Source organism: Lasioglossum baleicum, chromosome 3 (genome assembly GCF_051020765.1).
Source record: "Lasioglossum baleicum chromosome 3, iyLasBale1, whole genome shotgun sequence".
In the NCBI taxonomy this organism is placed as follows: Eukaryota; Metazoa; Arthropoda; class Insecta; order Hymenoptera; family Halictidae; genus Lasioglossum; species Lasioglossum baleicum.
Genome location: NC_134931.1, coordinates 12,326,994 through 12,350,073, shown reverse-complemented (window position 1 = coordinate 12,350,073; position 23,080 = coordinate 12,326,994). Strand labels below are relative to the sequence as shown.

Below are 23,080 nucleotides of genomic sequence, written 5' to 3'. Positions count from 1 at the left end.
CTTGATATAAAAACTTATACATAAATGTCCATTTAAAGAACCAATGTTGATACAAAAGTATAAATGCAGTACACAATTTAAATTAGCCGCTCTTTACGAATCAGATGGCGTATTGATCTTCAGAAACAGCAGTACCAGTACCAGTCACCAGTACACCTGAATACACCTTTTTATTGTCCTTACTTTTTGACGAGGAAAGTAAGTACAAGGGTTATATAATTTTTGACACTTTAACAGTTGATTTCTCAAAAACTTTTCAGTTGAAATAAAATAGAAATAGTTTTTATTAATATATCCATATATTAGGCTTGTGTAAGATGTAATTACAATTTCTGTTAGGTATTTCGTATGCTTGGTTATGTTTTATCATCTTCTAACTCAATCTAATTTACTTTCTGCAGAAATCTATCAAAATGGGCAGACATTGGGGAAGTATTGCGAAATTGAGTGGAGTCACATTCTTTCGACTCAGTCCATTTGAACAGAGACCATTTGCTGGAATGATAAAGGATGGTATACCAAATACGATACGCAGAATTAATGAAAGTATTCTTATGGTAACACCTTGTAAGTATCCTTTTTATAATGAATGTTTTAATGATTTTATTACTGCCTCTGCAATCAGTAGTAATAACTCATGTGTTATTACACACTAACTATGTATATATACTATATAATATATCTATCTAAATATATACATTTAATTTATATTGCAGGCTTCCTTGTAGCTTACATAATCCAAAGATGGGCAACCCATGCAAATCACCAGCTTCATCGCAAGAATCCAGCTGACTTTGCTGATGACAAATAAACTATGTGCTTCTGCATGTAATTACAATTAGTAACAAATTAAAAATATGTAAATACTTATACAAAAATAAAATTAAACTATGAGATTAATGAAGTTCAAATAATTAAACCTTAAGAAGGAAGAATATTTAAATGATTCCATTAATACAATTTTTTAAATATTTAAAACCAGTGATTTTAAAATAGATTTAAATGAACATAGTTTATTATATGTATACATAGTATTGAAACCCAAAAAGTAAGAATTCAAAGCATATTTTTATGTACTACTTCACTTTCTCATTAAAAGAACCTTTTTTGTAAAGATATTAAATAGGTATAAGCATTATAATAATGAAAAAGAAAATTAAAATTTCTTTTTGTTCTTTTCTAAAGATAAAAAAGTACATACTGCTTGCAATTGAGATTAAAGTATTCTTTTTAATTTGCAAATAATTAAACATCTTAAAGTACTCAATTATCATGTAATACTAACTAATTAACAGGTGTTACACATCTTATTTCGAGAAAAATTCCGTATATACCTTTGTTGTAACGGGTAGTCTCATTGGTTGATCGCGTAAGTTATCGGACTTCTACGGAATTCCTGTGACATCACCTAAGGCGCAAAAGTGATTAAACCCGAGGATATTACCTTATTTTTTATATTTTCGGATTATTCACGTTTACGTATAATAACTTTGTTGGCCGATAAATAGTAATTCATATTATATGAAACCATATACAATTTATAACGACTATTTAAACGATTCGAGGAATTCATCTTTTTATACAATATATTACATAAATCGTAACGTTACCATTTACGTGTAATGGAAATTCAAACTATTACCGATACATCGATACCGGCATGAGATAAAAATACAATTGATTTCGAAAGATGCGGTAGGTTTTCGATAAATATGTACACAAATATTGTATTTATAATTTCAATTAATTCACCGTGAAAATCGAAGTTTTGACTTTCAGTGTGACTTTGTCAACGCTACAGATTTTCTCCGTCCTCTTTTTAATGTGCACGATGTGAAAGATCACAGCATCGATAAACTTTGATTATTCATTATTCTCTGTGAATTGTTTCTGGATCGCGGTATCTTCGCAAGGCGTTAATACGTCCCTGTTATACCATGTCGAAAGTATCCGATTCCGTTAGATCTTAACGCCATATTCCACAGGTATGTTTCAACCAATCAGAGAGACCGTACCAAGAATGCACTTCGGGAAAAACAGGTAAGAAGCGGACAAGGCAAAGAGCGATCAGGTAGTCGTTCAGGTATTTCCAGTCGAGCATGTTCGGCACATAGCTCTCTTCGAAAAGCTTCCCCTCCCTCTCTTTTTCTCTCTCTTTCTATCTGTTTCGTGTGTGCGGATTGTGAAGAAAAATTTTTGTAAATAGGTAAGTAAAAGAATAATAACGAGCGTTGTGTGAGAAAAGTTTTTGTTCGCGTACACGTCGTGCAAAGCAGTGCAAAGCCACTGTGGTCCTCGACGTCCGTTTATTCCCGACCTGTACCTGTGCCAAGCCGTGATACCAGTGATCCAGCAGACTCGGTGAAACGCTGCTGTCAAGGTATTTATGGAAATGATTTCTTGACCGGAGTCATTGCACCGAATACACCAACTTGGATTTCTCCTCGCGGTGAACAGTCGTCGTGATCACACCTGTTGCTTCTCCATACTCTTCGCCGATGATAATCGACATGCGAACACGATTGTTCTCTTCGTATAAGTCTTCATGGCTGCTAACGGGTTCGAATAAGACAAATCCTTCTGGCATCGGCAACATGCCGTGCTGTTCCATCGAATATTCCAAAAAATCACGCGTGTGTATGCGCCACTCGAGAAACGAACACAGTCACGTCAGAGAGATGCACGGTCGGTATGTTTGGTGACGAAAGTAGAAAAGACTTGCATGGAATTAGATTTCCGGTGATAGGTCATCGCGACGCAATCACCACAATATGTACTATCTTATATGATAAACAATTGTCCGGTGTATTAGACTCCTGGTTCGCGTCTTCGCTATTGTCTGTTTTACTCTACGGCATTTTTATGTTAATCGAAATGTCGACGTTGCGACGAAAACGTAGCTACGTCAACATTCGTCAGACTAACACCTCGAATCTAAATAGGTGTTTCTTGTGCGTTGTGTCGATGACGTAACGATTTCGTAAAATATAACATATAGTTTTCTCGCGTTATCGCTGTCACGTTTCGATGGCACGTGACGATTAATTGTTTCGAACGGTTTGTTTTGTTTTCCAATTTGTTTTGAATCGTTTTGCATGACCTTTACATGTCCGAGGGGTAGCTGCCTATCTAAAAAGATGGGTTATACACACATTACACACACACATGCGCGGAATATAACAGTAGTTTATGGTTATGGAAATGAGATACAATGGTGAATGTTTCTCGGCCGTTTTAGAAGGAATATTCCCGCCCATGACATCTACGATAGGCCTTGTATTATTTACCGTGTACCGATAACTTTATTCGAAACTTTACATACAATTGCCTAGGACAAAGTCGTGGCAAGTTAAACCGTTTATATCGCGGAGGAATTCTTATCGCGAAGATAGTCGTTGTTCGGATGCAATTACGCGGATTGCGTTTCGTAAGTTTTTATGATTTCTCACCTATACCTATGAATAGCGGTGACTCGATTTCCTGATACTCTAGATGTAGCTTTGTTCCCATTGATTAAGATTGACTTAACCCCTTGAACTATACTATCGAGTCTAGAATAGAATCTATTTTGTTGTTGCGACGTGTAGCCATGGAAGAGTACATAGACATACGATGCATATAAATTTAATCATAAATAAATAGTTCGTAGTGCAAGAGGTTAACGAGATGTTTACTCTTCTGTGTACATATTTACTTAAGAGATAGTATACACACAACAACACTGACAATATATGTTAAGGGACGGGTTAACCCGTGTTCCCTAGTTATGTATACATACTGTGATTTATTCAATCTTATTTTTACGCGTACGTTGACAAACACGCAGATTCATAAGAAAATAATAATAAAACGATGGTATGGCGATGGGTAAAGATGCCGAGGGATTCCAATCAACGGTCAGGATTATTTTAATCGTTTAATGATACACGGAGGAATCCAAGAAGGAAGATGTCGATGGCACCGCGTCTACGCGACAACCACCTGTAATTCACGCCTACGAAATGCCTACGTGTTCCCTATTACGATCACCGTGACATAAATTGCAAGCTTTTACAGAACCCTGTGTGCATCGATATTGCATTGAATGGCCTTCGATATCCTGGGAAAGAAAGGGGGGAAAAAAGAGAAGTGTGTAACCCGTTGGGTTCAACTCACTATCAACTCACGCGACTACAACGATACGTGGCAGAACATCTCAGACGAAACATTGATGATATTTACAACTTGCGTAACCCATTATCTACGCAGATATGTACAATGGCCCATGAAACTGTTCGAACGCCCTTTAAATCAGAATAATTTTCTTAAAATGGGACCGAACAACTTGTGACTTTTTTTTCTAGCAATTAGAAGCATTTATTTACGAAATGATGTGTAAAAATATATAGATAAATTTGCAATTAGTAGGAATTACATGAGAAAATAACAAAACGCTCTGCTTAAAATCCACAGATTCTTACATCTTTTAAGTAAAAAGTTTTAAAAAATGACTTTTCTATTTTTGGACGATCTAAATAAAAACGACGGAACTCATTACGATGGAAATAAATGCGGTCTTGTCATTACTATGCAGCTACACATGTCAGTTGCATTTACTGTCTGGTAGTTCTAGTATTAATTTCACTTCAAATGAATTTAAACGTCGCAAGTTGCATTATAACGTCAAATCCTAAATGCGTCAATTTTGTTGAGAACACAATATATTTATATACGTGTCGCTATATCGATAAGGACTGATTGCTGTTTAGAGAAAAATCGTGTATCACAAGGACAATCGAATTATCGGAATCTTGCTGCCGATAAGGCTGCATTGATCAGAGCCGTACATAGTTCGTGTTTTCGCAAGCTAGAGTACTTGGATACGTATTTTGATAGAATTTATGGTTTTGGACTAATAGGGATTAATTCACGGCTTGGAATGAATGTAAACGAATGAAAAGTACAACCGCTCGGTCCATTCACTGTGAAACTTGTTCGCGACCGCCGGATCAGTAGGTATGCGAGTCGCATTGGCAACTTTCTTTCCACTTTTTCAATGCTCTCGCGCGTGTGTCCGTCTGCGATATGTTTACTTTCAACAGACGTTTGCCTATCGCGCCCCCTGCGAATCGGGCATTTCCTGGAGAAACATGTGCGAGCTTGTACAATTCACCAACATGTCCTGGACTGACCGAGCAATCTTGAAACGAAATGCCTTGGGTTATTCTTTAATCTGAGTGGTTTTGTGGGCTCGCGTGTAGCTAATCGCCTACCTGAAAACCTTTCGTGGTTTTCATTCTTTGGGGCAAACGATTTGCCTTTTGTTAAACACGAAGTGGTTTGTGTGAATAAAATTATGACTCGCCATCTTCATTGAAGTATAATAATATAATGGTACATACAGAGGATTTAAGGATTAGCGAATGGTGGGATGGAAACATTGCGAATACTTCAAAGATAAAGGTCTGCCCACGGCAATCATTTTTTGATTTTGTTGTGGCATTCATGCGTTTGCAATTGCTTGCCATTTCAATTTGTTGCCGTGTCAAGCATGGTAGCAATGCTCCATTGAATTTATTCGGAGTGCTATTGGTTATTAGTGGACAGCGGACTTTATGCATTTATGACAGAATTGAGTAGGTGTAATTTAAAACAGTAAAAGCATTAGAAGAATTTAAAAATGCTATTATGTTATTTTCAAACTATTGAACATATTAAGAAAGAAAATGAATTTTTATTTCACCTCAGTTTGTTACAATTTAGGTCGAAAATTTTTATTTTGCATAAAGATCCGCTGTTGAATTATTTAGTGTTTATACGCGAATTTATTGATTGCTGGCTAACTTTTACATTTTTGTTGACGAGTTTATGGATTAATTCTTTTCATAACTGTTCCTATCAAAATTTTGATGACCACTTCTTTATTTTTCATTATTCTGTTGTGGGACTTTCACCAACTTATTTTTGTGGCATTTTTCTTATTAAAATTACACTGAACATGATACAATTTGAACTGCATTTAGTGGTTTAATTAACGGTATGCAGTAAGTTTTCGAGCGTTGTCCTTTTATACGTTCGGCGCGGTCGGTGAGGTCACAAAAAAATAGTAGCCCCACCCGACCGAGCACGGATCCGAGGATCTACTGTACATAATTGCAAAATTACTATACTATGATTCAAAACAGTTCTTACATTAATAAATTGCTAAAAATTTCATGAAAAAGATCATGTGTAATTGAAAATATTCTAGATCAGATGAAATTTAAAGTGAAACAAGTTATCAGTGTTCCTCTAATTATTCGACTGAGACACTCGACAAAATAAAAACTTTAACAACACCTGATAAAGTGGTCGTTTTGTTAGGTTGCCCCAAAAGTTCGTTTAGTTTTCGACTAATGTGTACGTGAATTGAGAATAGTGGTCTAGCAAATGTGCGGTTAGGTAAATGGAAGCTTAGGGAATAAGCAAATCACGCTGTTGGTATATGCTCACGTTGCCCATAGACATATAGAGATAGACTGCGCCGTCTTATGGGCGAGTTGAAGCCCACAATGGCGGCGCGCGGTACAAAGAGTGAGAGAGAGAGCATTAGCCGGGGTCCATAGCGCTCTCTTTCTATATGATGTGTCGACACATCAATTAGAAAGAGAGCGCTATGGACCCCGGCTAATGCTCTCTCTCTCTCGCACGCCGCCATTGTGGACTTCAGCGCTTCGTTCAGGCCGCGCAGTCTATCTCTATATGTCTATGACGTTGCCTAACAATATCAAGAGCACACATTACGAAGTAAACTTCCGGGACAACCTAATATTTTCAATCGGTTGAAGTCATCATCGATGAAAATGAATTTCTGCGCCGCTTTTCTTTCTGAAAAATTAATACGAAGCTGTGCAGCGCAATCGACTTATTCGAATGCATGGAATCGTCCTTGCGTGTGCCAGGTCCTCGATCACCTTGCGCAAGGTTTCAGTTAGTCCTATAGGGTGAACAACCTTCTCGGTGTACGGGATGCTCCACGCACTACCGAAGGATGGGAATGCGAGCAAGTATAATTTTGTTGTTCGTGCCATGATAAATCGGGAAGACGCGGGTTTTACGATCTTACTTGTAACCAGCTCGCTTGCGGGAATGTTATGTTAACGACGGTGTAAATTCCTCCCCTTTTTCGCGCAAACTGGAGTTTCGCGAAAAATAGAGGCAGGAAAGGTCTGGTATCGCGCGTAAATTGCAAACGAGAGGACTAGTTTTCCGACAGTCGCTCCTCTCGGACGTTTACCTTATAAATTATATCTTACTAATACCGTAACAACGTATTACATACCAAGCACCATATTGTTAAATATAACACAATCTAGCAAAAGATCCGCGACTGCAAGCGTTAGAAATGCTAATATTCTCACGCATTAGTGTAAACGCGTTCAAGAAAATGAGAACTGAAGGGGATTTACTTGACTAATGGTTTTGCCGATTAAGAAATAAAGTTGCACTATATCGCATTTCTTAAACGCTTTAATTATATGAAAATCCACAGTCCAGCGGTCATATTAATCTGTGCACAGCCTTCTTATTATGCAGAACTCTGCACGGGCACATTGATACACCTGTTGAACACAATCTCCATATCAAAATAAATGAGTAAATGGATACATAGAGGTAACCATGTAACATAAAACTATATTAGCATTAACATACGAGGAAAAATTAAAGTGGGAGGAGTTGGATCATGCTCGAATTTACATTAAAGGGGACTCCCATTTATATCAAACATTCGATTAAGTGAACCAAATAATCAGATGCGACACATACTTACTTAACATAAATCTTCACTGGAAGATGCATTCATGAATGAAACATTAAAGGAAGAAAGAATTCTATTTCTCTTTGGCTCTTCTCTCTTACAATTGACGCAAACAATTTTCACAGCTTAATTATAAATTCTCTGAATACCAGGCTATGAAGTAATTATAAGCACAAAACTCCTTTGATTTTCCGTACGTGATAAGAATCTTGGGCACGGTACATGCGTCATGCTAGTAGCGAATGGAGTGATCTATAAAAATCGATATTTTTTATAAAAAGAAGAAGCAATCCGGTCTTTGTTAGCAGTTTATCTACCGGAAATCTATTAATGGGATTTTCAATAATAGCGCCGTACCAAAAGGAAGCTCTAGGAGTCAGACTCGCGATGAATATACTGAACAGAGTCTAATAAATATGTGTGCGTTATTAATATCTTATATATAAACCGAGATCAAATTCAATTTTGTTGTTGTCGATGTACAGCTATGGGAGGGCATATAAGCATAGAATAGACTTTCATCTTCTAGATTATGTACTAAAAAAAAAGTTCCAATCACTGTAGCGGTAAAGTAAATTGTAGTGCAATGCGTTAAGCATAAAAGCGCCGGGTTTTCCGGTGGGAAGGGCCGTTCTGGCGTGCGTCGGTCGCTTCCACCGTAAATTCGCGTCGAGCAATTAATTTCGTGTGGGTCGCGTTTATGGAATCGGGGTTTATCGTGCTCGCGAGTTACACACCTCAGAGAATTTCGCTTCGTAGGTATGCAGCGAGATGCGATTGCCGTGAGTTCAACTATGCGCGGGGCCGAGAAAACGCGAGAATGCCAGCCAGCCGCGAGCCTTTCCGTCCCTTTCCCGTAGATATCGGACGACGCCGCCGCTCGGCTCGGCTCTGCGAATCTCTTTCCATCGTTGAGAACCAGCCGTGTTTCAATCCGACCATAATATTCCCTGGTAATTCGCGTACGTTACGTAGGCGTAATTGAAGATCCGCTACTCGCGAATGCGTTGGTCGTGGAAAACCTGGAAACCTTCCTGTCCCTCCTCCCTTTAAAATCCCGCGGCCTATTCCTTCTACACTATTGAAAGAATTTTTATAATCGTCCCCACTCCCGTAGATTCAAATCTATAACTTGAAACAGAGCAAATGTTGCGCAGACATGAAACGGTTAGATTTTTCCCGGATATCGTTGCTCGCGACTTTATGGTACTTTACATTTTTGTAACGAAAAAACCACACGTTTTAGTCATATTTTGCATTTAAGTATACCGTGGGTTATATAGATTATCTGGTTATCAGGTTAAGACGCGTATTCCGTAAAGAATGTTTATTATACGATTAGAATCTCTGTTTGTGAAGTCATATCATAATTCCTCGTAATGCTATTCGAGTAGGTTCATTTATTTGACGGTTCGGCTTTATTATAATGCTAAGTTATGACGAAAAGAAAAATTGAAATACAAAACGAAATTGTTTATTGCTTTGGTACTCATAATTAAGCGGTACGTTGAACTTTGGAGAGAAGCGAAATTATGTGTGTACGTACAGGGGGCTCGTTCTTGTTATAGTTGATGCTTTGTTCTTTCATAACAGCGATCCCATAATTGTCTCGTAGAGTGTACCCGAAGATTTTCTCGCATACTAGGAATATAAGGAATCAACTCCATGTAATCATTTAATATGCGTCATTAAATGGCGGATTGATAGATTCCGTGAATTCATTAAATTGTAGGCACCCTAATGATCGTAGGAGAATCTAGGAGTTTGGAGGAATATTTATGAAAATACTGTCTGGATTGTTTGCTCAATTAACATGTGCTCGTTACCGGCCTCGAAGAATGTCAAATTAATTTTGTCTATGTTGCTGTTTAAAATTATAAAAACATCTTTTTCTTAAATTACAGTAAGTATTCGATCGAAGAAAACAGGAACTGTACGATCTAATAAAAACAAATAACTCTTTCACTGCCTTGAGCTTGAACTGCCTCGGTCGGCGGCGTAGAATTGGCTACCCCCACCCGGTCGGCCAGCGCGATAGTGGGGGTAGCCGATTCTTATTAGCAGACCCGTGTTTACATGCAGTGACCTCTTCTATGTTCAGCGCGGTTGGTGAGGTCACAAAAAATAGTAGAACCACACGATCTCAGAATCAGCACGTTCCTATACGAATTACCTTTCTCACCTGGTTTCTTCGAAAATTTGATTTCTTAACCCTTTACAATCGGAGTTATTTAAACTCAAAAATTAAACATTTCTTCCGACCTAGAACAATTCCATTGCATACTAACTTTCTTTGTATCAAATTTTTAGTAATTGATTAGATACCAACACATTTAATAATGCAAACAATATTTTGAATAATGGCGCAGCAATTTTTAGTGGTGACTATACGAGTCACCACCGGAGTTTTAAGGGTTTCGAGAACTTGAAGAACAAAAACGATGGAATAAACTCCAAGCGTAGGTGTACAAAGTACGTAGTGCCATTTAAATATCAAGGTAACTTTCGTAAGAGTTGATGGCTTCACCTAAATGAAACATAATTTGATCAGATACCAAACATTCTTCTACAGACACATCACACCTCATTGAGATCTGAAAATATCAGTAGCAGAAATAATTGCATATTCTACGCATAGATCGTTTGATCGAAGCGATAAGTAGGTGTACTTATCTTTCAACCGTTCAAAGGCTACGTAGCTTTCGAAGTCGAAGTTTCGCACTCCTGTCGCTTCACAGCTGCGAGGAATTTTTCTGAATATACATCTTCAGAAGAGTTCCATTTAAACTTCTCCTGGTCGTGCAAGAAAGCCGAGGTCTCGCCGCACAATTTAAAAGGCAATTCTCCGCATCGGGAGTCCATGTTGGGCAACAGCGAAGAAGGTAACCGAAGATCGGACGCCGTTTCCGTCAAGTACGGTCAAGGACGCGGTTACTTCAGCGCATTCCCGAGATGAATTTTTCTCGGAGGGTGTGTCCGCATCCATAAGCAATTATGCTCGCGCTTGTCGCGCGGAGAGTCGTAAATATGAGACGTGGTTACGCTCTTTCCATCTTGTTTTCTTTCTATTGGAACGCGTCGACCGCGCCGAGCCGCGATGGACACGTAATCGAATTCCTGCGGGTCCTTCCGATCGAACGGGTTAGTCTTTTTTTGCGCACAATCGATCGCCACTCCCGGAAATTTGTATAATTTAGCCACCATCGATGGCGGCGTCGTCGTTATCGCGATAAAAATTTTCATTTCCGCCGCCGTGGACCGTCGCGGTTTTCCATCTTGGATCGCGGTGAACGATGGTTAACAGCACCGTGGTTCACGATAATATTTTACTTTTTCCTAATTCCATTTTACAACGTTCAAGAAAACATCTCTAACTAACTAACATCTCTAAACACTAGATTTTTGCAAAAATTGTTACTCGTTAGACGAGAAGATGAGAAGAAAAGAAAAGAGATGTACAGTAGAGTCTTCATGTAAGAATACCTTCGGGTCCAAGCGTTTCTTTGGTCGTACAGTGTTACTATTTTTTCTGACCTCGCCGACCACACCGAGCGTAGGAAAGGACCGCGCGGCCGAAAATGTACCTCGCTTAGAATAAAACAATGGCGAATACACGACAAATATTTAGAATTACAGAATTTTGTTCGGGAAGTCCACGTTAGTCGAGGGAATACCGTGTGCCACGTTTATTCGCTAGAACCAAAGCCTCTAGTTTATCGAACCTACCCGCGGAACATACGACGGACCTATAAGTTGGAGAGTTTATCGAGGACTGGTAAAATGAAATATAAACTTCAACGAAACGCGCGTGCGCAGCACAAAATCCAAAGTTTACTGACAACGCTTGAAACAAACTGGGACGAAACACGTGCGAATCCGCATGGAGAGTGAACCGCGAACCTCAAAGGTTCGAAGTACTCGTGCAATGAGCGTCATTTCCCGCGGGCCGATCTAATACACATACGTCTGCTCTAGACTGTGGCTTTAGACTTAGTTAGCCGTATTCGATTGGAAATAATTGCAAGCGCTATCGTTTCCAACGTCGAGCAAAATGAAAGGTGTGTAAGCCTATCCGATATCAACGATTCGATTTGATTATAGCTCCGGTAAACCGGTGAATAGCGTTCGCGACGAAGCAATTCATTCTCCGCGGCGCGCCGCGGTGTGCTCGAGTCGTAACTGTGGATTTAAAATGTCGTAACTGCGACCTAATAGTAGCCACGGCGAAAAGGGAAGGGAAAAGGAAGGAAGGTGAGGCGCGCGAGCTTCGTTTATAGTGCTTCGAGGTATCGAGATCGAAGCGATCAATGCATTCGGAGGCCGCGAGCCATGAATTCCTCGACGACGCTCCGAATTCCGGATTTCTATCGGTTTTCATTCAGGCCGAGCCCACTTTTCCTGACGGCCGGCCGTTCGGTCTTGTTCGATCCTGGGGAGTCGCGACACCTTTCCAAAGATCCCTCGTTCAATGATCGTCTGCAGGAATCATTTTAACCGTCGCCTTACAATTTCATTCCTAAGTTTCACATTAACACGCGCTACAGTAAAGCCTTCATGTATGGAAAACCCTTCGGTCCGCGCTGTTTCTTAGATCGTGTAGTTCTACTACTTTAAAAATACACCATGTAAAAGTATAACTGCTTTTTGCTTTCTAAATCACGTTATTTGAGTTCTTTCAAAGTATAACATAGAAAGTTGCGCGAAAAGAATGTTGCGAAGAACGAAAACAAATTAAAATTTATATTCGTAGCTTTAGCGTCAACCATAATCTTCAAGATTAACGGGTACAATTATTCAATCGTTTAAAAATTTTAATTCGGTAATGTGAAAGTTCCAAGGAAGCCTAAAACGATCCTTATTTGCATCGTGGCCTGACAAAATCATTAATTGAGACAAGCTTCTACCTGCCTTCACTTTTCTTACGTGGTTCGTAAAAATGTGGATTTGCATAAATTTGCTTGTTCTACCTGAAAACTTTATCCAAGAGTGTCATTTAGAACTAGGTATGCAATTAACATTTTTAGATTGCACTTATAGTAAAACCTCCAACGAAGATCAATTTAATTCTCGGTATTTTATTTATAAATAAAAAATTTGAAACATGGTCCAATGGGGAACTAATTAATTTAAAAAATAAGAAATTCCCCAAATTCTGAAAGCATCCATTCGTTGCCATTAAAATGGTATTCGTCTATATTGGATCGTAGCTTGTTTTTTAAAAGGATGATTCGAAATACGTTGATGGTAATAATAGCTGTCCAAGTCACTCCAATTACTCAAGACTCATAACATGTGTGTTACATAAAAGGGGTGGACAGCTATTGCGACTGTATTGTCCAACAAGTGTTAATTTTCATTGCGTCTCGATAACGAATAGGCGACTCTTATATATTTTTTTATTTGAAAAAGAAGTCAAATTTTCACAAATTCGAGAATTTTAAATTGAAATTTTCAAATTTTCTTTTCAATTAAAATTCAATTGAAATTTCTTTCTTTAGCTTAAAGCTTTCTGCTTTATATTTCGCCTACTTATTTTTATCAGAAATGCATAAAATACATTTTAATTATCACATTTCATAGTTGTCGCATCTCTCAGATTTTCTGGGAATCATTTCGTTGTTGCGCTATAGTTCGATAAATGGGAGCGCGTTTGTGCGATCGCTTTAGAATTCGAACAGCAAGAATGCAGCTCGCGCACGTATCAATTTAGCAACGGATAAGGAGTAAGGAAAGGTAACAAAGCAACACAACGAGGTATATTATATATATATATATATCTCGAATCCGTGGAAACGCGACTGTATTCCCACCATCGATGATACAACCATTTTTATCGAGTCACGTGTTCGTAACGTTGTTGCGCAATACCATTAACGGATCGCGATATAGTTCCACGACCCAAATCCGCCGTCACCGTAAAATCATATACATTTGAAATGAAATGAAATGATGCCGGCTCTCGAACTGGCGTGTCGGCCTCGCCGGCTATTTCAGTTTCCTCGTTAAAGCTTATTTCGCGTCTTGAAAAATCCACGCTCGCCTTAACGACTTGCCACGAGGCGTGCTCGTGGATTGAGCTACGCTACGGAGATCGGTGGGCGGAATTTCATGAAATTACGGACACAGGGAAATAACGAGGAAGTCATAGTCGGTGAAACCGACGACCGTGTATGAAGGATCCTAACAGAAATTAATTTGACGCGGATTAACGACCTCTTCGCTGGACATTTTGTTAACGCTACAACTTTCGGATTCTTCGTCGACATGACGAACTTTAATTTTTTTATTTTACAATTACCGAGATTGTACTTTTGTGGAAACTTACTGGGTACATTTATTTATTTGGACTTGACACCATTTTTACCAAAGGTGTTGAGAGACTATACGATAAAGCACTATACGGGGTGTCCCAGAAATGTCGTACTTCCTTGAAACGGGTGATTCACGTCTTCGTTTGCGAAAATGTTCTCCGTGGCTTCGTTAAGGAGTTATTAGCGAAAAACCCGGACCAATCAGAGCGCGGCTACAGCAGACGGATGCCGGCTCAGCCTCAGCATCTGTCTATTGTAGCCGCGCTCTGATTGGGCTGTGTTGTTCGCTATACGCGACAGAAACATTAGGTTCTAACTATCCATTACTAGACTGCAAATATTTATGCAATTATGGCTTTTGAAAATTTTCAAAAAATTCTAGGATATAAAATACGATAGAATTTAGTAAGACTTTAATTTATTTCAGATCTAAAACGGCTACCACCACGGAAAATAAGATTTTATTTGATCTGAGTTTCTCTCTCTCTCTCTTAAAATTCGTCTATAAAGACTGCAAATTGCATAAATATCCGCGGTCTATGTATTACAAATTCACCGTTCTTGTAAAGCAGTAGTAAATAGTAAACAGTAAATAGCACAACACTTTGAACACCGTTCCAATAGAAAGTACTAAACAGTCGTCTTAATGAATACAAAGGGACCAATTTAAATTACTGACTCACAAAGCTAGAAACCGCCAGAAGTCACGCTCAAGAGTGGAAACGTATTTCCCATCGTCGCGTTCCGCTCGAACGAATTTCAAATTGATTAACGGACTGCTAACTCAAATTTGAACATTATTGGAGTGGCGTGAGAATCTTACGAACGAGTGGGTGAATGAACTTTTTAAGAGTACACCTCGGGACATAGTTAGTAAGAATGACGAGCGTTTGGGATGGTGAATAGGTTTGATGGTCGGCTGCAAAGCTTCCTGCTTCAATCGTTTGAATAAGTTGATGACAATACGTCGATATTCTTAAATCTTGTTATCTTTCTTTTCTCTTCTGTGAAGCAATGAAAGAGGTTTTAATCATTGTAGCCGTGAAGAAAATCGTATAACAAGGGATGAATTGTTTATACTCTTTAACTGATTGTAGCCGTGAAGAAAATCGTACAATAAAGGATTAATTGTTTACATTCTTTAACTGATCCTGTTTCTAGACGCATACTTTGCAGATAGTGTCTTTTCTTTTCTCTTCTGCGAATTTTAATGAAAATTCATGAAAAGTTTTTAATCATTGTAACAGTGAAGAAGATCGTACAACAAGGGATTAATTGTTTATATTCTTTAAATAATCTTGCTTCTAGACGTACACTTTGCAGATAGTATCAGGGACTTGTAGAATCTTGCAGAAACAGTTTTTGATGCAGAAAAACCCCACGATTGTGGTTCTTCCCCTGTCACAGGATACGTACACTGAGTGTACTACACTCGAAGTCAGATGCTTAGGGTCTGCTGTACACTTGGTTCCACCGCAGCGTAGGGAACGACACCTGATAGAACGTGTAACAATGCCTCCTCCGTTACGTGGATTCCCACGGTACCTAATCCCTGGCACAGTGAAAGCATTCCCTCGAACAGCTCAACCTCCGATCGGCGCCGTTTTCTGCGTTCCGAATTTGAATGTTAATTGTTCTCCACGTTCTTGGCACTTTGTTAGCGCTGTTTGATTCACGTGAATTAGAATTCGAACTTGGACTCTCCGTTCGATTTTTATTTATTGACCGTGCACTCAATTAAAATGCTGAAATCCTCCACAGTCCAGAACCTTCCATTCTGAGCGTTAGTTCTAACATCAATTGCAAGATACAGAAGCTAAATATAAATATATATTTTTTACTAATAATTTTAATGTAGTGAAAATAATATATTAATAAATACTCTTAAAGTATTTTAAACTTTTCGTTGTTTTAAGTTGTGCACCTACTCAATTTTGTCATAAATCCATAAAATCCGGAATCTACTTATTAGTCTTATGTGACAAAGGTTATATTTATTTATGTTTGCCTAATTTTACCTTGTGATCCCTATGTGCAAACGGATTATTTAGTTAAATATAAATATTTTCGTGTTACCCAATAAGACACATTTTTTAAAGAGAAAATAGCCTAAAAATGGCGCTTGGAACCAAAATACTTTCATTCATTGATGTACTCGTTCTTGACTGGAACAGCAACTGGAATAGGAAAAATAATAAAAAGTTGAAGGAGCAGCATTTATGCCTATAAACTGTCGCGTAAAATAGAGTTCAACAATCGACAGATATCGTGTATCAATATGCCTACAATTATCAAGGCAATGAATGAGTTTATGAGATTCGGCTGTACATCAAGATTGCATTATCAAGATGCTACCGCATGATTTAGCCAACCGAGTTCTGAATCAATAAAATCTGCAAGTTAGTATAATCCAAAACAGAATGACTCGTTAGAAAAAGCGGTATCTGAGGCGCTTCTGGAGTTTACATTCGATAGACTACTCCGTCAGCGGTTATGATCTCTAGACATAGTGTAAACTACTAGAAGAGAGTTTACGAACCTTTCGAGACGGTTACGTGATTGCTCGCGCGTGTGGATGGCGGCCTCCATTATCGGTTGGTCAAAGCATAATCACCAATATTATAGCTAAAGCTTCTGGGTGCGAGTTAATTTTTCGTTTAAAGATAAACCACATCGCCACACAAAACATCAGTGATAATTGTACAGTAAGGGAAAAACACCAATATAGCGTTGGCCACAGAATAATAATAGTAAATGCCTTTCATCCTTTATTAAATAGAGAGACTCTACGCGTGAAAATGCTGTTTGAACTTCTTACATTGTGTAACAAAGCAAACTTCTGAAAAATAATTGTATTATAGAAAATTCAATAATTGTGTCAGAAGTTGAGCATCCTTGAAAACTAGAAAACTATTAATTGACCATACTGTTGTATACCAACGTCATTTCATTCTACATTCTACATATGTAGATACCCGGCTTCCTGTTTTTACTATACAAACTCATGATTTCATCCTTGACTCATCCGCAAACTCTGTCCCATCCTCGATCTCTGTCCTATTACCATCATATTAAACCCATTTCCTTGGAACACGTCATCTTCAAGACTTTGACCTTATCATCCTAGCCCTTACAATTCCTAAACCCCCACCTTTCAAGTTAGAATCTATATATACACCCCGTTTTTCCTCAACATCAGGTGTTTTCTCTCAGATCCCTCTCTGACTCTCGGTTCTCCTAAGTTCTAAATATTCATTCATTTTTCATTCGACTGTCGTAGACTTGTTGCATACTGTATATTCCGCTAACGTACTATATGTTGTCAACGTGTTAACGATTAAACTCCATTGTATCTTACGAATGAAATACCAATTCAGGAATACAACAATACGTTAGTTAGTTGTACCACCTATAGTAAAGTTGACCATCTACATATAGTAAAGCCAGAAATACTAAAGGTTTATATAATACACTTTGATATCGTTTACTTGCAACGATATCTAGTACGAATTACAAGTAAAATGGCAAATACAAATGGAAAAAAGTTAACCCTTTGCACTCCTTTGACGAGTGACTCGACATTAGAGAAAGAAAAACGTAAATGAAACGGGTTTTTATATCTATTTCGTTCTTCCTTTATTTATTTGATTGTCTTATTTTTTTAGCTAAAAAGAAATGTAAGTTCCACAAATAAGTTCCACAAATAAAACAACAAAGTTTGAGAGATATATTTATTGTACTATAATTAGTAAACAAAATTGTTTAAAATAAGTAGCAGTACAGGAACACACACACTGTCCATTAACAATATACATATAATAAATATAATAGAATAGAAATAATTTCATAAGAAATGAGATTGTATTGTAGATATCTTTAGTGCAGCACATATTACAATAGGAGCTGCACAAAGTCTAAATATAATCAATCTTGTCATTTTTAGAAGTGAACATGATGCACCACTTACTTTTAAGGCTCGGTAGGTTAAGTGTTAAAGTAAAGGGTCTAGCAGGCTAAGAATGGTTTTTCAATATTTAACTATGTTCCGCCAATCCGATCATCTTGAAACTCTTGTATACATATATTAGATAGGTAACAGAACATTGTTCTTGAATTTTTTGGAAGTGATCACTCGGTTGCTTGCAATCCGCACCCCTAAAAAATTAAATGATTTTTTTCTACCCTTAATAGTTTGATCACGATTGTGAAAAAAATATATAACATGAAGGAGGTAAGTTCGAGTATTTTCGTTCTTTTTCATCTGAAAATCTTAATTAACAACCGAGAAGAAAAATTATATTGTTAAGGGTATTTACCCTCATATCATCCTTATATGAAGGGTTAACGACTTAAAATTTTAGGCGATTATCTTTCAATCTAAAACCATTGTTTTCCACACAATATCAATAAAAATTGTGGCCGGGGCTCCTGGCATCATTTAGCCTGCTAGATCCAATTTTAAATACTAGGGAATTGTTGGCAACAAAATTAAAAAATAGTTTGGAGTGCAAAGGGTTAATACCATATAAAATCTAATCGAAGAACAGAGTAGGTAAATGTTTCGCGCCTTTCTCAGAAGATTTTTACGTCCAGAAAAACAATATTCTTCACTTTTTCCTGAAAAATGGTCACCTAATGATACGAGGTGTACTAGTGCCTTTACTTTACCGTTTATGATCGGCGAATGGGCGAGTGACTCGAGTAGTAAATATTTATGAAAGCAAGTTCCATTGACACCGAATGACTATTTCAAGCACAATTTCGTGGCGTTCCACTTTGTGTTTGGCCTGGTGTACTAATATTTCCGAGTAAGTGTACTACGGTCTTTCATCGGTGCCATTCATACAATGCTTTTGAATTAACCGGGAACGATGCCCTAAATGCTTCGGGCTAATCCACCGAGAGCGAACCGAAGAGGAATCCTTCATTCATGAAAGTACCGTCGATGAAGAGAGTACGGGATTCGTAACACGCGTACAAACATCGCCCCAGGCGAGGAGGAGAGAAACTGTGATAGAGGAGACTCGTTTTTTTTGCATAGTTATGCCGCGAGGAATGTGAAATTCTGAATTTGCTCCAAGAGAAACCTATCTGCTCGGCCATACGGGCGCGCGCGCGAGCGAGCGAGCGAGCACGGACCGTTTCGCCAGGTGTTAAATAAAAGCTCGACGATGCGGGCTTAGCGGAATATTTCGCCCATAAAAGCCATAAATTGTTCGTGGAAACGTCTTGTGTTCCTTCCCGACGCCATTCGTCGTATTTGTTCCTGCTATCTCTCACTTTTTTTGCTCTTCCCAGTCGAACAAGATCGTCAAGATAATGCGGGACAATTTCACCGACGCTGATAATTAACGATTGTAGACAATTGATGATCAAGCCGGTGGGAATCGAATAAATTCGCAGAGGTTTCTGGGAACTTTCATTTTTATAGACTACACCGGAGGCGAGGAGAAACTGACGAGTTTTATCGATCGTTCTGTCACGTTGAAAGCGTAGTCGCAATTTTTCACCTCTTAACTGGGCGACTTTTCAATCGTGACGAACTCGTAATGATGGATAAGTAAAATTGAGATGAGAACAATTTGAAAATTGAATATACTTCGCGAAAATTAAGTTAAAGATAGCACCGGCACTAAGCCATCTATAATTTTGTCCAATTAGTTCCGAGAGAATAGAAAGCTCGTCAAACTAATGATCATGCTACGAATTGTATGTAACTGTAGCATAAAAGAATGCGTACAATCTAAAATGAAGAATACCTGAACGGAATTTAACGAAAGTTTCAATTGATTTCCAATTAAACGCATTGGTCACGGCCAGACTGTGAATTGTACGCATATGTGGTAGAATGGAGTAGTTGAAATGGAAACCAGAGAAAACATCAGATCCGTGTTTTATGGTATTTAACTTGCTAAAGTTATTGAGAGAAGAAATGAATTTCTATTTAACACTGGTTTCTTACAGTCGGCGCAGACCACTTTTGTTTCGCGTAAAGATTCGCTAGTCCAGTCACTTTCGCGTAATGATCCACGAAGATTGAAGTTTGCATAAGTACCCGCAATTTACTGGCGATGGTTAACTGAACTGCGTTTCCACGTTTCCAACAATAAAGAATGCCTTTCGGGACCAAAGTGTGTAGACCATTTACGTTTAATTGTTCGTAGTTAGCGGAGTTGCTCTCCAGTGAGCAGGATTGCGTGCTTCAAAATACTTCGAGAATCACTTTTACGGAGACCTGCAGAATCCACAGAATCCGCACTGAGCAACATTTATAGATTGTCCAGAGAATATCAGTTGAAGCTTAGCAAAGTTCGCTAAGTAGAAGGCGCGCGAAAGGAATTCTCGACATGTCCGGCGAGCGAATTAGGCTCATTGGAATTTCACTTTGGTTACAAGCTGGCTTTCGTGTCGCCAAGTATGGTCCCCATGACCCGGTAGCCGGATACGACACCGCGAGACGTGCAAGTATCGGCTGCCTTCATCATTAAGCGATTAAAACGGCTTGCGGATTGATCGCGACGTTGTCGTCACGGTTTCAGAAGGAATAAACGGACGTAAATTAGGACCACCTGTTCTATCGTGTTTGTATTGATGTTCGGAATGTTATCTAGCTCGTACAGTTCTGAAAAATATATATTTTATCGCTGTTCGCGAGGTTTCGTGGAAAACAAATAACGAGTACGCGATCAATCTTCTCAAGCTCCATGTCGATTCGATTGTTTCAGATAAGAGGTACACGCGCAATGCCGTACTATAACAGCGGACACAGTCCTTCCACCTACAACAAAGGTAATCAGAGCAAGTGCAGTGATTCAGATCTAAAGTTACAGTCTGAAATGTTTCATCAGTCGTGCGTCTTTCCCTCTTGTGTCCATTCGCGCGATTATTGCTACGTGTCCCCTTTATCCATCAGATAACATCAGGACGTTTCTTAACCCTTTGCACTCGGAGCTATTTTAACTTGAAAATTAAACATTTCTTTCGACCCAGAATATCTCCATTCCCTATGATTTTTGAAATTTTATGGATATGAAGTTGGTATAATACTCAAACAATGCCTAAATGTTTTGCATACATTTCATGTATATTTGATTAAAGACTGTATATATGGTGTATTTAAACCGATGATTACAGACTGTTGATGTTTATGTAAATATATGTATTGTTACAGACCAATTTGCAAAAACAAAAGTTAAGATAAAGTCGCATTCTTTGAGAACTTCATTAAATTTATGACGTTCTCGTTCATAAGACTAAATGTTTAGTAATTGATAGATACCGACATATTAAATAATGTAAACAATATTTTGAATAATGGTACAGAAATTTTTAGTGGCACCATTCGAGTGCTAAGGGTTAAAAATGTTCCAGGACCCCCATGCCTCGAACAGAACCCTATCAAACATTACAAGTAGTTACCGAAGTTTTTAATCGTTAACTTGTCGATCACGCGTCAAACAGCAATTGCGTCAATCTCGTACAGAGATAGCCCGATGTAGCAAGTATAATATTAATGAGAACTCTAATCTATTAGATGGAGGATCGAGCGGGCCATCGAGCACATCGGGCGGCCGAGTCAGCAGCTCCGAGCCGACGTACATGATGGAACATTTGGCCACGTTCACGGTCACGAAGGAAACGGTTTATCCAGCGGATGGTATGCGACGACTTCTGCAGCTGGAGAAGAGCAGCGGCATTTGGAGCCAAAAGATGCAGCTCCGTCTTGAACGGAACTGGGTCCTGATCATGGACAACGAGACAGGGGTAAAGATCTATCCTTGACTCAGAAAAAAAGCAAGAAACGTTTCCAGTCGGACAACAGGATATGACGAGCTCGTAAAATCTTTTTCGATGGCTACCAGAATGCTAATCATTACTTGGAAATGATCTGTATTTTTAAAAAATGGAACGACAAGCTTCGCGTGACTCTTTTAGGACCGTTCGAAGTAGACTTATCTCAAAGATTCGGTTAACTATTCTTTAAAACTTAGAGTATCTCTATGAGAATCTGTTGGCTACTTACGAGTATTAGGTAGCTTAGTGTATAGTTTACAGTTTAGCATAATCCATTCTGCTTTGTCGCTCACTGGAGTTTAGACAATATTGTCTTAAACACTAACTTTCCTTCTCAGTTCTATATACATACATTCGGCAAAGGTTCTAGCATTAAATCTTTAAGTGATCATCACGAGTTAGTTTATCATTGACGTTGCTGCCACCTTTCAGAAAGCTATGGTTCCTTCTCTAATTCAACGAATAACTTTTTCGTATAAACTTGTATACTGTATTTACATGGATTATGGCAAAATTTTCGTTACCGTAATTCTCTGAAAGTGACTCGGTTGAAAGGTTAACGCACAACAATGTCGACCCGTAGCGTAGACAGTTGCCTTTGAGTAGGCTAATGCGAGTTCTCTGTATCCTGTCTACCGAGTGTGCAAATGAAAATATGCTTAGATACTAGTAACACAAATACGCACTACGGTAAACCCGCGTTGATTTATTAATTACACCGACCGCTCGCGAATGTAACAAACCGGAACATTCGCGAAATGACTACTTTTAGTCTGGCGGATTTGAGGTTTTAAGTTTCACTTAATGCATCGTTGATAAATTCGTATGCAGGCCGTCATGGAGCGATTCCCAGCCTCGTTGATACAGGAACCGACCGCATTCACGTCGAGGGACCCTATGGAGATGTATAACAACATTCTCGTCTTCACAGTGGCGGATGACAGCGGTTCCGGTCAGCGGGCCGAGATGCATATATTCCAGTGTCAGAGCGTATCCGCCCAGGATCTCGTCGAGGACTTGAAGATGCTACAAATGGGTAAATTGGGTCCAGGTGGATCGCCGAGGGGGCCTAGGGGGCGTATTCCACCTCCCCCGACATTGCCGCCCCCGGAACCACCCTTGAACGGGGTGAACGTTCGCGAACAAGTGTCTGCATTTAACGCCAATAACGGTACGCTTACAACTTACAGCCTAATTC

General features: G+C 38.8%; 2 protein-coding genes across 3 annotated transcripts in view; both read left to right on the top strand.

Annotated features, from left to right (window-relative positions):
- The first annotated feature begins 45 nt into the window (after positions 1-45).
- Uqcr-q (Ubiquinol-cytochrome c reductase ubiquinone-binding protein) lies at positions 46-900 on the top strand. Of its 2 annotated transcripts, none has more exons than XM_076420849.1 (3): positions 46-198; positions 402-567; positions 717-900. In XM_076420849.1, exons 2-3 carry the CDS (start codon positions 414-416, stop codon positions 809-811), a joined length of 249 nt encoding a protein of 82 aa, XP_076276964.1. In that variant the 5' UTR covers positions 46-198; positions 402-413; the 3' UTR covers positions 812-900. The 2 variants fall into 2 exon arrangements, with proteins under 2 accessions (XP_076276964.1, XP_076276965.1); XM_076420850.1 differs by having other exon boundaries at positions 179-319.
- A 1,145-nt stretch (positions 901-2,045) lies between these two features.
- LOC143207411 (epidermal growth factor receptor kinase substrate 8) overlaps positions 2,046-23,080 on the top strand; it is a 33,348-nt gene continuing 12,313 nt past the window's right edge. Inside the window, exons 1-4 of the mRNA XM_076420851.1 lie at positions 2,046-2,206; positions 20,814-20,877; positions 21,623-21,852; positions 22,714-23,053. Coding sequence (XP_076276966.1) covers positions 20,832-20,877; positions 21,623-21,852; positions 22,714-23,053 — 616 coding nt within the window. The 5' untranslated portion in view covers positions 2,046-2,206; positions 20,814-20,831. The remainder of the gene's footprint in view (positions 2,207-20,813; positions 20,878-21,622; positions 21,853-22,713; positions 23,054-23,080) is intronic.